The 13,659-nt window shown below is 46.1% G+C and overlaps 1 protein-coding gene across 1 annotated transcript; it reads right to left on the bottom strand.

Annotated features, from left to right (window-relative positions):
• Positions 1-6,950: 6,950 nt before the first annotated feature.
• On the bottom strand, positions 6,951-13,142 carry LOC112852289 (uncharacterized). Its single transcript, XM_086699001.1, has 5 exons — positions 11,935-13,142; positions 11,213-11,339; positions 10,733-10,793; positions 8,355-9,934; positions 6,951-7,560 (listed from the first exon to the last, which is right to left on the bottom strand). Exons 1-4 carry the CDS (start codon positions 11,935-11,937, stop codon positions 8,368-8,370), a joined length of 1,758 nt encoding a protein of 585 aa, XP_086555127.1. The 5' UTR covers positions 11,938-13,142; the 3' UTR covers positions 6,951-7,560; positions 8,355-8,367.
• Positions 13,143-13,659: the final 517 nt, after the last annotated feature.

The raw sequence follows: 13,659 nt of genomic DNA, 5'->3' as shown, positions 1-13,659 counted from the left end.
ACGGAAATATACAGCACAAAGAATGAACTATAACGGAAACTCGAGACTTCAGTTCATAATGATGTACCAGTATCGGTTCATGAATTAGAACAAATGCACCGCACTGATGCAAAATGTTAAAAATGGAGGAAACTGTGCGGAGGGGAAGGGAGAAGGGGTAGGTTTCCTCTTCTTGTCCATGATATTCAGTGTGATGTTCATTATCAAGTTGAGGAATTTCCGTTCTATTTCTAGAATGTCAGTAGTTTTTAAAATTTTTTAAATGTTTATTTTGAGAGAGAGAGAGCGTGAGTTGGGGAGAGGGACAGAGAGGGCGAGAGAGAGAGAGAGAGAGAGAGAGAGAGGAAATCTTAAGCAGACTCCATGCTCAGAACAGAGCCAGATGTGGGGCTTGATCCCACAACCCTAGGATCATGACTTGAGCTGAAATCAAGAGTTGGGACACTCAACCAACTGAGCTGAGCCACCCAGGTGCCCCAGTAGTTGTTTTTTTTTTTTTTAATCAGCAGTGGAGGGTTGGATTTGTCAAATGCTTTTTCTGCATCTGTTGATATGATCCTATGCTTTTTTTCTTCTTTAGCCTGTTGGTGTGAATTACTTTGATTTTCATATGTTGATCTACCCTTGCATACCCTGAATAAACTGCATTTGGTCATGGTGTATGGTTCTTTTTATACATTGTTAGATTCAACTTGCTAATATATTATTTTTTTATTTTTTTGAAATAATTTTTTAACATTTATTCATTTTTGAGAGACAGCGTGAGCAGGAGAGGAGCAGAGAGAGAGAGAGAGGGAGACACAGAATCCAAAGCAGGCTCCAGGCTCCCAACTGTCAGCACAGAGCTTGGTGCAGAGCTCGAACCCACAAATTGTGAGATCATGACCTGAGCCAAAGTCACGCAACCAATTAAGCCACCCAGGCACCCTAAATTATTTTATTTTAGAGCAAACATGCACTGGGGGGGGGGGGGCGGTGGAGAGGGAGAGAGAGAGAGAGATGGAGGGAGGAGAGACAACCTTAAGCAGGCTTCATGTTCAGTGTGGAGCCCTACATGGTGCTCAACCCCATGACCCTGGGATGGCCCAAAATCAAGAGTTGGACGCTCAATTGACTAAGCCACAATTTGCTAATATATTATTATTTTTGCATTTATGTTCATGAGAATGTTAATCTGAATTTCTCCTTTCTTAAAATGTCTTTATCTGGTTTTGCTATTAAAGTAATTGTGGCCTCTCTAAGGGAGTGTTCCCTCTGTTTCTAGTTTGTGGAAAAGAATGAAGAGAATTGAGATAATTCTTCCTTGAGTGTTTATTAGGATTCACCAGTGAATTCACCTGGGCATGGTGCTTTCTTTTTTTGGAAAGTAATTATTGATTCAATTACTTTAATAGCTACAGGTCTGTTCAGACGTGTGTGTGTGTGTGTGTGTGTCTGTGTGTGTGTGTGGTTTGGGTCAAATGTGTTTTTCAAGAACTTGGTCCAATTGATTTAGGTTACCAGATTTGTAGGCATGGAGTTACTCATAATGTTCCTTTGTCATCCTTTTAATTCTCATGAAATGAGCTGTGATGGCCTCTCCTTCATTTATGATATTAACAGATTGTTTTCTCTTTTTTTATTGACTATCCTGCTTAGAGCTTTATCAATTTCATCGATTTTTTTTTTCAAATAAACATCTTTGATGAGGTGCCTGGGTGGCTCAGGTGGTTAAGCATCCGACTTTGGCTCAGGTCATGATTTCATGGTTTGTGGGTTCAAGCCCCGCATCAGGCTCTGGGCAGCCTGGATCCTGCTTCAGATTCTGTGTCTCCCTCCGTCTCTGACCCTCCTTTGCTTGTGCTCTCGCTCTCTCTAAACAAAACAAAACCATTAAAAAAATCTGTTTTACTGATTTTTTTCTACTGATTTCCTGTTTTTAATTACACTGGTTTGGGTTTTATTTTTTCTGACTCCTCTTTCTCTAGTTTCCAAAAGTTGAGGATTATTTTCTTTTCTAATGTGTGCATTCAAGTGCTATCAGTTTCTCCCCAAGCACTGCTATTAAGTGGGATGGGATAGATTTCCATTTCCATCAGCTGCAATTTTTTAAAGTTTTTTTTTTAATTTCTGCACCCAACACGGGGCTCAAATGACCCCGAGATCAATGTCACATTCTCTTCCAACTGAGCTAGCCAGGTGCCCCAGATGAAATATTTAAAATTTTCTCTTAAGAAGTGTGTGGCTCAAGGGTGCCTGGGTGGCTCGGTCGGTTGAGCGTCCGACTTCGGCTCAGGCCATGATCTCACATTTGAGGAGTTCAAGCCCCGTGTCGGGCTCTGTACTGACAGCTCAGGGCCTGAGACCTGCTTCAGATTCTGTGTCTGCCCTTCTCTCTGCCCCTCCCTTGTTCATGCTCTGTTTGTCAGTAATAAATAAACGTTTAAAAAATATTAAAAAGAAGCGTGTGGCTCAGTCTTCAACATTTGGTGGTTTTCCAGCTATCTTTTCTGCTACTGATTTCTAGTTTAAGTCTGTCGTGTTCTGACAGCATCCTTTGTAGGGCTTCTGGTCTTAATTTTTTTACAGGTGTGTTTTAGGGCCCAGAATGTAGCTGGTACTTGTTCCATTGTTAGTTTGAGATGAATGTCTATCCTGCTGTTGGTTGAAATCATCTATCAATATCACATAAGACCAGTTGATTGATGGTCCTTCTCTCTTCAACAATGTATTTACCAATTTTCTGCCCGCTGGATCTGCCAATTACTGACAGAGTGAGGTTATAGTTGTGGATTTGTCTGTCTTACCGTGCAGTTCTGTGTATTTTGCATCAGTTCCTTTGACAATGTTGTTTGGCATATGACATATTAAGGTTTATTGGGTCTCCCTGGAGAATTAGCAGATTCACTAGTATGTAATGCCCTTCTTTCTCCCAGATAATCTTCCTTGTTCTGAAGTTGGCTTTGTGTGAAACTAACAGTTTTTTAAAATTCATAGCCCGGTCATTCAGAGTCTCTCCTGTACCGGAGTCTTGTTTTGATGATTGTTTTGTCTCTTCAGAAAGTGTTGTCTCTTCCCTTTCAGTATGCCTTCCAATTTTTGCTCGAAAGCCAGACATGATGTATCAGTTAATAAGATTTGGGGAAAATTGGCCTTTAATGGGAGGTTTTATGTGTTGTTGAACAGGAGCTAGACTATGTTGAATGTTCACTGTTAACTGTAGGTATCTGGGGCTACAGTACCTTCTGGTGTCCTTGTATTTTTCTCCCCAGGGGGTTTGGGTATCCCAGCAACTCAATCTTAAGTAGAGTCCGTGTCTTGCAGCTTTCTGTGTTAATCACACTGGGGCCCTGCTGATGCGATGGTAAGGTATTTGGGAGGGAAAATGTTCTGTTGTGTTATGATGATGAAGCCTGTGATCTTTTGATGGCACAGAATCCCTGGACTATGAAAATTTCCTCCCCATTAGTCAAAGAGGAAAGGTGCAGAGGGCTCGAGTTGTCTGGTTGTTCTTTCCCCAATCAGATAATGAGTTGGCAAATTCGTTTTCTTTGAAGGGCAGTTTAAGTTACAGAAAACAGACTGCATTGTGTGCGTATCAAAACATTTCTTCCTATTTCCTGCACAAAACACGAGGCAATTTAAAAAAATTTTTTTTTTAATATTCATTTTTGAGAGAGAGAGAGACAGCACAAGTGGCAGAAGGGCAGAGAGAGAGACACACACAGAATCCAAAGCAGGCTCCAGGCTCTGAGCTGTCAGCACAGAGCCTGACACGGGACTCGAACTCATGAACCGTGAGATCATGACCTGAGTGCAAGTCAGACGCCCAGCCGAGTGAGCCACCCAGGCGCCCTGAGGCATTTTTTTCTGATCTTCTCGGTGAGAAACCAGTTTGGCTCCTGCAGGAAGAATTTATGAATTGTGGGGAGCCCTCCAAGACGGGGCTCCCCAAACCATTTAATTCTCAAGGTAGGCTACACTCAAGCAACTCCTCTCTTGGAGTTTGTGTTCCTACAGGTTAGTGGCTGAAGTGATTTCTGCTCCCAGTTTATCACTCAGGCACTTGGGAAAGCAGGGCAAGTGTAAGTGGGTTCAGGTGGCTGGAGTAAAGGGGGAAAAGCAGGTAGAGCCTTTAATGTGTCAAGGAGTTGGGGCTGTGGGTTTTCAAGGCTTGACCCTCCTACCATGGGCCCAGAGAGAAAAGGGGCGTATGTGAGCCGTCTTAGTTTCGTTGCGTATTATGGACTAGGTAGGGTGAGGGGGCACCTAAAGCCAATAGTCAGACATCAAAAACATAGTGTCTTTAGTAAAGTTCACTCCCTGGTGGCTGTTCACTGAATTGTGCCACGTCACATTTACGCAAAGTTGAATTTGAACATGAATTTTAAAAGCCGTGTGACAAACACAAGCAACATGTTCTAACCAAGGTGAGGAAACCTTGGGGCACCTGGGTGGCTCAGTCGGTTAGGCGTCCGACTCTTGGTTCTGGCTCAGGTCATGATCTCCCGGTTCATGAGATCAAGCCCTGCTCTAGGCTCTGTGCTGACAGTTCTCGCTCTCTCTCTCTCTCTCTACCCCCCTCCCCTGCTTGCGCTCTCTCCCTCTGAAAACATTTTAAAAAAAAAAGCGCCTAGGCGGCTCAGTCGGTTAAGCGTCCAACTTCGGCCCAGGTCGTGATCCTGGGCTTTGTGGGTTCGAGCCCCCCATCGTCGGACTCTGTGCTGATAGCTCAGAGCCTGGAGCCTGCTTCAGAGTCCGTGTCTCCCTCTCTCTCTGCCCCTCCCCTGCTTCCAGTCTGTCTCCCCCAAATAAACAAACATTTAAAAAAGTAATAGAAAAAAAAAAAAAAGATGAGGGATCTTTGAAAAAGCATTGGAATCTAGTCATCCCAAGGTTTTGGGAGAGATCCGGGCATATCAGTAGGCTTCTGGGGCTCTGGTTATTTTAGTAGTGCTGTCGGTTATCGTCATCTGTTGTCTCCTTTGTTGTTATTGGTGGCACTTTGCCAGTGTTGTGTACCCACGTGCAGCAAGCAGCCCCTTCAAGGGAACAGAACTCTCCCTGCCTGGCCAGTAAACCGCCCAAAGCCAAGCAGTCGGCTGCCACAGCTATCAGTTTTCCTCCACCCAAAGCCTCTAAAGCATTAGCTGTCCGCGGTAGGTGCTTAGAGCGTTTGGACACTTTTTCATCGGGACCCGTGATGAGCTTCTGTTGAATGACACCATACGTGCCCCGGACATGGACAGTGACTCCCCTGACAATGACTGCACGAGTGCCGTTGGCATGAAGACATCCCGTCCGTGTTGCGGTGGCCCTGAGGTCGTTGTGGAAAAGGGAGCCCAAAATGTTGACACGCGGGGTACAGAGTGCGGGTGATGCTAGGAGGAAGGTCCCGGGGTGGGATGTGAGAGTGGGCGCTATTGTAACTGCACAGGCCCGTGAAAATGACCATTTTCACATGAAGGTCATGTACCGAAAGGCCTCTAGTCACAAGGTGCCGGCACACATGAGGACAAAAACGAGGTCATGGGCCCCAAAACCGAGGGTGGAGTCTAAGGCCTTGAGCAGCAGGAAGACCCATTTAGAAGACAGCAAGGTTTGTCTAAATGAGCCTTTCTGGCTTCCGTGAGGGCTGTGGCCTGAGCTTATAGGAGGCAAGCCCCACACCTGATGGCTGGAGGGGAGGTGGGCAGGGGGATGGGCAAATAAATAAATAGGCAAGCACCAATGAATGCCTTTTGCAAGGGTCCGGTGGTCCGGGGTTTTTTCCTTCCTCCCCTTTTTTTTTTGAGAAAGGAGTTGATCACATCAGTGCCTGGAGTGAATGAGTCCTTGCGTTTTGGTGTCATCAGTGGCATGTGTGTTAGGGTGAGTGAGTCACGTCTCAATACCTAACACGGTCTGGTCATAGGAAGCAGCCCTGCATAGGAGATAAGGGGCCGCATACAGTCCATTTTCCACTGGCTAAACCCCCTCCTTGGCCTGGGAATTCCGTCCACTGTTTATATTACCAGTGGTGTGATTTTTTTCACAACAGGTGCTCTGGTCGGTCACTGTTTCAGCCATGTCAGAGGAAGTCCTGTGCCTTCTGCCTAGAGCTTTAGGGTAGAGGGGGTCTCCGTGGCTTCATATTTCATGGGCACACGGGGCCAAGTTTAATATTAGTATGCCTGAGATGTCAGCAGGAGCCTCAGAAACTGGAGTTAATTTATTGCCCTGAGTATCGAAAAAGCCTCTGTAGTTTGAAGTTTACGTACAGAGTTAGCAGGGACCCTGACTTGTACTTGCGTCGTTGTGATTCAGGATATTCCTAGCGTTCTTTATCCCAAAGGGGGCAACCTTGGATAAGGAGTGGTTTCTGGTGGTGGGACCAGACAGAAGGTCACTGGCGACGGTCAAAGGATGTATAAAAACGGGCGGGTGAGTTGCGCTCCTGGCCAGCGCGTCCTGTAGCGCTAGCGTGACCGCCTGGAATCGATCTGCGCGGTCTTTGATCAGGGACGGCCTCTCTGATCTGGGGACAAAGTATTTCTGCAGTTGACTTCCTTCATCAGGTGTGATGGCGGCACAAGGTCCATCAAGTACACGAACTCTCCCGGTCATTCACGTGGTCCCAGGGGCCTCCCCAAATGGCCAGTGAGTCTAGAAAAGGGGTGGCCTCCTCGAGAACGATTACATCATTTGGAGCACAGGGGAACACACCTTCTCCCGGAGGTGGGATATGCGAGAAGGCCCATTTCTTCCTGTCCCGTAGGTACCGAGATCTTTTCAACGAGGAGGTCTCTGTGGGAAAGCAGGCCTGGACTCGGGCCCCAAGGCAAAATGAAAGCCTGGCTGCGTGGGACCGTCAGCTCAGGGCCTGCGAGAGCCTCCGTGTCCAGGAAGACTGTGTACTGCCCGCAGGGGCTGTTCTATTCTGTTAGCATATAGACTGTATTAAAACAGTTAATAACACGTTTTCAGAAACATTTCGACAGATGCACTGCTTTTAATCACATACGCCCGAACATACTCGAAACCATACCGAGGAATTACGCACAGCTGCGAGCAAAGGGAACCCTCCTCCATAACCTGCCTGACGGGAGGAAGGCGCCAGTCCTCCAGGGAAGGGCAGGGTCAGGGCAGGTGCAGGAGCAGCGTCACCTGTGGTTCTATGGACTGCGTCACCGTAGTGGAGTCAGGAATACACGGTCACTCGTGGTATTAGCAGAACAAGGTGTTCACTGTGCAAATAAGAGCTTGTATGACTATAATCTGGAGAGGAGAGGAGAGTCTGAGCATCAGAGAATACTCCCAACCACGAAAGTTCAAATTAGTTGCCTGGTGGGCACATCCCCACAGTCCCCTAGACTGTGACGGACCTTTTATGTGGAGCGTGGGGAGGTATCTGTGGAAACCTATACCTCTGGGAAGATGAAGTCAAGCAGTGAACTGGCTCTGAGGGCACTCTCGATCGGCAGGGCAGGGAACCGGGAACACAGGCTGCAAGCGGGTAGCCTCAAAGCTCCTGCGCATCCGTCCGTCTCTCTGTATGGTGGCTCTCAAACCTGATGCCTCCTGTACCACCTTCGAGATCTCCTACAAGTGAGGCGACAGGTGAATTCTGACATGGAATCACAGAGGACACAGATTGTAGAAAATGTCTCATTCCCTAGGTGACAGAACGTGAGAGAGCCATCTCCCAATTCTGCATTTTATTATCCAGTGATAGGTCTGTCTTAATGCAAAGTGGATTATTCAGATTCCAGCCAGAAGGAATGACAAAGGGAACAGACATCAGGCTACAAGATAAACTCTGCAAATTTGCAAACTTATGCCGTCTTTTTACTAACAGGGAAAACGGGATAAGGCTCTTTTGGCCAAAACAAGAATGATGGAATACGTGATGGGTAAGGGATATCTGGCGGCTGACACAGGTGGCCAGCAGGAAAATCCCAACAAATGCCTCAATGTCATTGATCCATGATTCAGTTGAAACATTGTATAACAATTAAACCTGTTTAGAAACCACTTCACTTCACCCTTGGATCAAACAAGCTCAAGAATGGAAAGAGGTAAGTGTTACCGATTTATGGAGAAAACAATCATCTATTGCTTAAAGAAGTGAGTATTTGCAGAATTCTCTCACCTCAGTGTTCATTGCTGGAAGCAAGCAGTAAATACCCGGAGTCCAGAGGTCTGCCGTAAGAATGAGGCGCTGATCAAGACAATATATTTATAGCTTTTATAATGATTCTTTCACGTTACAGTTTTCTGGAACACTATACACGGACTGATTTGTGTCAGGCCTTCTTAGATTTACCGTGTTTCTTTCCAGCGGGGGTTTTCACACGTAAGGATGAAGAGCAAACGTTTCTCCCCGCACGGCTTACCTTCAGGAGGTTTCTACTCGGTGTGAGATCTTTCATGCCTTCGAAAGGAATTGGGACGACTGAAGGCTTTCCCGCATTCTTTACATTTGTAGGGTTTCTCTCCCGTGTGCATTCTCACGTGTCCTCGAAAGGTAGTGCGATAAATGAAGGCTTTCCCGCATTCCTTACACTCATAGGGTTTCTCTCCAGTGTGAGTTTTTTCATGTGTCCGGAAGGACGTGTAACAACTGAAGGCTCTTCCACACTGTTTACACTCGTAGGGCTTCTCTCCCGTGTGAGTCCTTTCATGGATGCGAAAGGAACTGGGGAAATTGAAGGCTTTTCCGCACTCCTTACACTTATAAGGCCCATCTCCCGTGTGCATGATCATGTGCGTTCGAACGCTCGAGGGAGAAATGAAGGCTTTCCCACACTCTTTACACTTATAGGGTTTCTCTCCAGTGTGCTTTCTCACGTGTCCCTGAAAGGTGGTGCGATAAATGAAGGTTTTCCCACACTCCTTACACGCGTAGGGTTTCTCCCCTGTGTGAGTCCTCTCGTGGATTCGAAAGGAACTGGGCCAACTGAAGGTTTTCCCACACTGTTTACACTCATAGGGCTTCTCTCCGGTGTGTGTCCTTTCGTGGGAGCGAAAGGAACTGGGGCAAATGAAGGCCTTCCCGCATTCCTTGCATTTGTAAGGCCCGTCGCCGGTGTGCGTGATCATGTGCGTTCGAATGCTTGACAGAGAGACGAAGGCTTTCCCGCATTCCTTACATTCATACGGTTTCTCCCCGGTGTGAATTCTTTCATGTATTCGCAAACCCAGAGGAGAACTGAAGGTTTTCTCACACTGCTTACATTCGTACTGTTTCTCGGCGGTGTGAGTCCTTTCGTGTCTTCGAAAGGAGCTGGGGCAACTGAGGGCTTTTCCGCACTGCTGACACTCATAGGGCTTCTCCCCGCTGTGATTCCTTTCGTGTATTCGCAAACCTAGCGGGGACCTGAGGGATTTCCCACACTGTTTACACTGATAGGGTTTCTCTCCAGTGTGCGTCCTTCCATGTGTCCGCAATGACGTGGAGCAACTGAAAGCCTTCCCGCAGTCTTTACACTTAAAAGGTCCATCTCCCGTGTGAGTTATCATGTGTCTTCGAAAAGTTGTGAGCCACGTGAAAGCCTTCCCACATTCCTGACACCCGTAGGGTTTCTCTCCAGTGTGAGTCCTTTCGTGTCTGTGAACAGATTTGCGGTAACTGAAGGCTTTCCCACATTCCTTGCACTTATATGGCTTCTCTTCGTACTCATGGTACTCATATGGCCTGTGCCCACTGTGCGATCTGACGTGCCTAGTAAGGGATGAATGAGTCACAAAGACTTTTCCACACACGCCACAGTCACAGGGTTTTACTCCAGAAGGAGTTTTCGTGCTCAGATTAAGATCTGGAGTCTGGCCGGTGGTTTCTCCACACTGAAGACCTTCAGGTGCTTTTACCCCAGACGGAGTTTTCTTGTTCAGATTAACATCTGGAATCTGGCTGGTGGTTTCTTCCCACTGACGACCCTCTTTGCTTTCACAAGGTTTTCCTACTGTAGGACTTCTGCAAAAATCGAGAAGCATATTATTAATGATGTCTTTGTTAATAACTCAGTAGGGTATTGGAATTATTTTTAAAAAACTTATTTCTGAGTGGGAGCGGGAGCAGGGGAGGGGTAAGGAGATGGGGCGACAGGGGTTCTGAAGTAGGCTCTGTGCTGACAGCAGAGAGCCTGACGTGGGGCTCGAACTCACGAACTGTAAGATCATGACCTGAGCTGAAGTCAGACACTTAACCAACTGAGCCACCCAGGTGTCCCTATCGGAATAACATTTTTATAATTTACAGCAAAATGAAGGTTTCCTGCCCTTTCTGAATAGACTGAGAAGTTGATATACTGAATGCTTTGTAAAGAGGACTTGACCACAGCTATTATGTAAACAGTGATTATTAACATACAGGGATTCTTTATGCTGTTTCCAAGTGCACCATTCTGCAAACACTGAACCCCTATGTCACATTTAAGTAAATGTTTTCAGTGAAAAAAAATTTAAGGATAAATCTGAAGCTGAATAATTTGGTTTTTAAAAAACCATGACAGGGGCACCTGAGTGGCTCAGTAGGTTAAGCATATGACTTTGGCTCAGGTCATGATCTCGCGGTTCATGAGTTCGAGCCCCACGTCGGGCTATGTGCTAATAGCTCGGAGCCTGGAATCTGCTTTGGATACTGTGTCTCCCTCTCTATCTTCCCCTCCTCCGCTCATACTCTGTCTCTGTCTCAAACTAAATAAACATTAAAAAAAAATCATGACATAGTAGGATTCTCGTGTGGGACACTGCTGTCTATTGTGCGACTCACCCTGTTTTTCTCCCCTGGGTTTTGCACCTGTATTCAGTGTCATGATCCTTCCATTTTTTCTCTAAAATGCAGACAGAAAAAAAAAGTCCAAATTATTAGAAATTATATAAAAATTACCAGATTTTATATCTATGGTGAGCTTAGCCTGACCAATGTACTCTTTTTCCACATGTCAGAACAAGATTGATAAGCAAGAAATACTTGTTCTCTAATGCTAAAGTTAAGTAAGAAAAAATATCATCAGGGTGCCTGGGCGGCTCAGTCGGTTGAGCGTCCGACTTCGGCTCAGGTCATGATCTCATGGTCTGTGAGTTCAAGCCCCGCTTCGGGCTCTGTGCTGACAGCTCAGAGCCTGGAGCCTACTTCAAATTCTGTGTCTCCCTTTCTCTCTGCCCCTCCCCCACTCATGCTCTGTCTCCCTCTCTCTCTGTCAAAAATAAATAAACATTAAAAAAAAGAAAAAAATATCATCATCTTTACCTACTGAGGCCACGTTTCTGAAGGTTTCCCGCATCACATCTCTATAAAGTTTCTTCTGTGAAGAATCCAGTAAAGCCCACTCTTCCAGGGTGAAGTTCACAGCCACATCCTCAAAGGTCACTGAGTCCTAAAACATCACAAATGTGTTTACAGCAGTATGCGTGGAGTCTGACAGCACTGGGGATTTATACTCAATTTACAGGAAGGTTATGTACGATTCTGCGATCTCCAAACATTTATGTCTTGCTCACGAGACACTTATTCTCTGTTCACACTTCCTCAGGAATTTAACAGCATCATGAACACATGCAAATTAGTTATGCATTTTTACTGTGATCACTTTATTTTTTTTTTAATTTTTTTTTAACCTTTATTTATTTTTTTGAGACAGAGAGAGACGGAGCATGAACGGGGGAGGGTCAGAGAGAGAGGGAGACACAGAATCCGAAACAGGCTCCAGGCTCTGAGCCGTCGGCACAGAGCCCGACGCGGGGCTCGAACTCACAGACCCTGAGATCATGACCTGAGCTGAAGTCGGACGCTCAACCGACTGAGCCACCCAGGTGCCCCTACTGTGATCACTTTAAATGTTACTGTTCTCTAATGGCAGGGTCTAGAAGCACCTTGGAGAAATGAGAGAAAGGCTATACACATGAAACAAGTATTATTTTAAGCACACCAACTCCTTTTGAGAAAAACTCCTCTCCTTCCTTTTTACCTACCATTTAACTCAGCACTCCATGATGCACGGGGTCAGATCTGCAGGAGGTTTTAATGAATAAAACACAGTGAAGAACCGGAAGCTGTTTCTTCTAGTCCCATCACCAAACCTGACAGTCCAGGAGGCCTGTGGAAATCCAACGTGTAATAAGGATCAGTTTGTCACATCGGCCTGAGGCACTCCAGGCCATCAGAAGGAGCCAGAGGTAGCTGGATAAATGAACATATTCTCATCAAGAAGCAGCACTTTTAACTTGCGTAATATTTATTACACTTGGTTTTTCCATTCTCTCCCCGACCCATTTCCTGGAGCCAGTAAGTTACTCAGAAGTTAGGGGCTAGATAACCCAGCACGACAGGACATGCTCAAAAGGCATGACAATTTAGATCTCCCCGAAGACCCTATACACATGAGCCTCGGGGCTGCTTCTCAATTTTTAGGACACATCCTGAGATGAGAAGGTGCCAGAAGAGCTCTTTCTGGCCAAACCATAACCGTGTACTCTGGCCCACGGTGACCTCGAGGAACAGGCTAAGAACTACAGGTCGCGAGGGAGTCCATGGGCGTCCACGATGGTTTGACTGTGAATCTGTTGATGATTATCAAGTAGGTAAAGGATTCTGCGGTGCTTTCCTCCAAAAGAACATAAAATCTCCATTGTCCAACTTCGGGAGGAAGTTTCCCGACCGGCCACACGAGAGGCAGCGCCCGCGGCGTCTCTCATTTATGCGCTCCAGTGTGATGCGCAGAGGCGGAACAGCCCGGACCCAAGCATAGGAGTCCCTACGCTGATGGCAGTACATCCTGCCTATAGGGTATGAAAGAGTCGATTTCATAATTGGCACCTGTGGGGAGGAAGGCAGGCCTCTCAAGCAGGATGAAGTGGCTTGAGGGCGCAAGGAAAGCACGTGGACTTTTTTTTTTTTTTTAATCAGGTTACGGGGGGACTAAAAGTTCACACACAAGGGTAGGGGCTCCTGTGGACTGAATCTCTTGCCATTGCCAAAGCAGGAAGCACTAAGGCTTTCTTACTGCCTTGGATAGATGTGGACCACAAGAGGAAGAAGGAGGGATGAGCTTCCAAGTTGGGAGCAAGCATCAAAAACTGGAGTCAGAATGCAGAAAAATGAACCTGGACCACTTCCTTACACCAGACACAAAAATAAACTCAAAATGGATGAAAGATCTAAATGTAAGACAGGAAGCCATCAAAATCCTCGAGGAGAAAGCAAGCAAAAACCTCTTTGACCTCGGCCACAGCAACTTTTTACTCAACACGTCTCTCGGAGGCAAGGGAAACCAAAGCAAAAATGAACTACTGGGACCTCATCAAAATAAAAATCTGCACGGCAAAGGAAACAATCAGCAAGACTAAAAGGCAACCGATGGAATGGGAGAAGATCTCTGCAAATGACACATCAGATAAAGGGTTAGTATCCAAAATCTATAAAGAACTTCTCAGACTCGGCACCCCCCAAAAAACAAATAATCTAGTGAAGAAATGGGCAAACGACATGAATAGACACTTTTCCAAAGAAGACATCCAGATGGCTAACAGACACATGAAAAACTGTTCAACATCACTATCAGGGAAATACAAATCAAAAGCACAATGAGATACCACCTCATGCCTGTGAGAATGGCTAACGTTAACAACTCAGGCCACAACAGATGTTGGCAAAGATGCGGAGAAAGAGGCTCTCTTTTGCACTGCTGGTGGGAATGC

Source organism: Puma concolor, chromosome A2 (genome assembly GCF_028749965.1).
Source record: "Puma concolor isolate L17-30 chromosome A2, mPumCon1.1.hap2, whole genome shotgun sequence".
Classification (NCBI taxonomy): domain Eukaryota; kingdom Metazoa; phylum Chordata; class Mammalia; order Carnivora; family Felidae; genus Puma; species Puma concolor.
The sequence above is the reverse complement of the archived record's forward strand: the minus strand, read 5'-3'. Positions and strand labels throughout refer to the sequence as shown.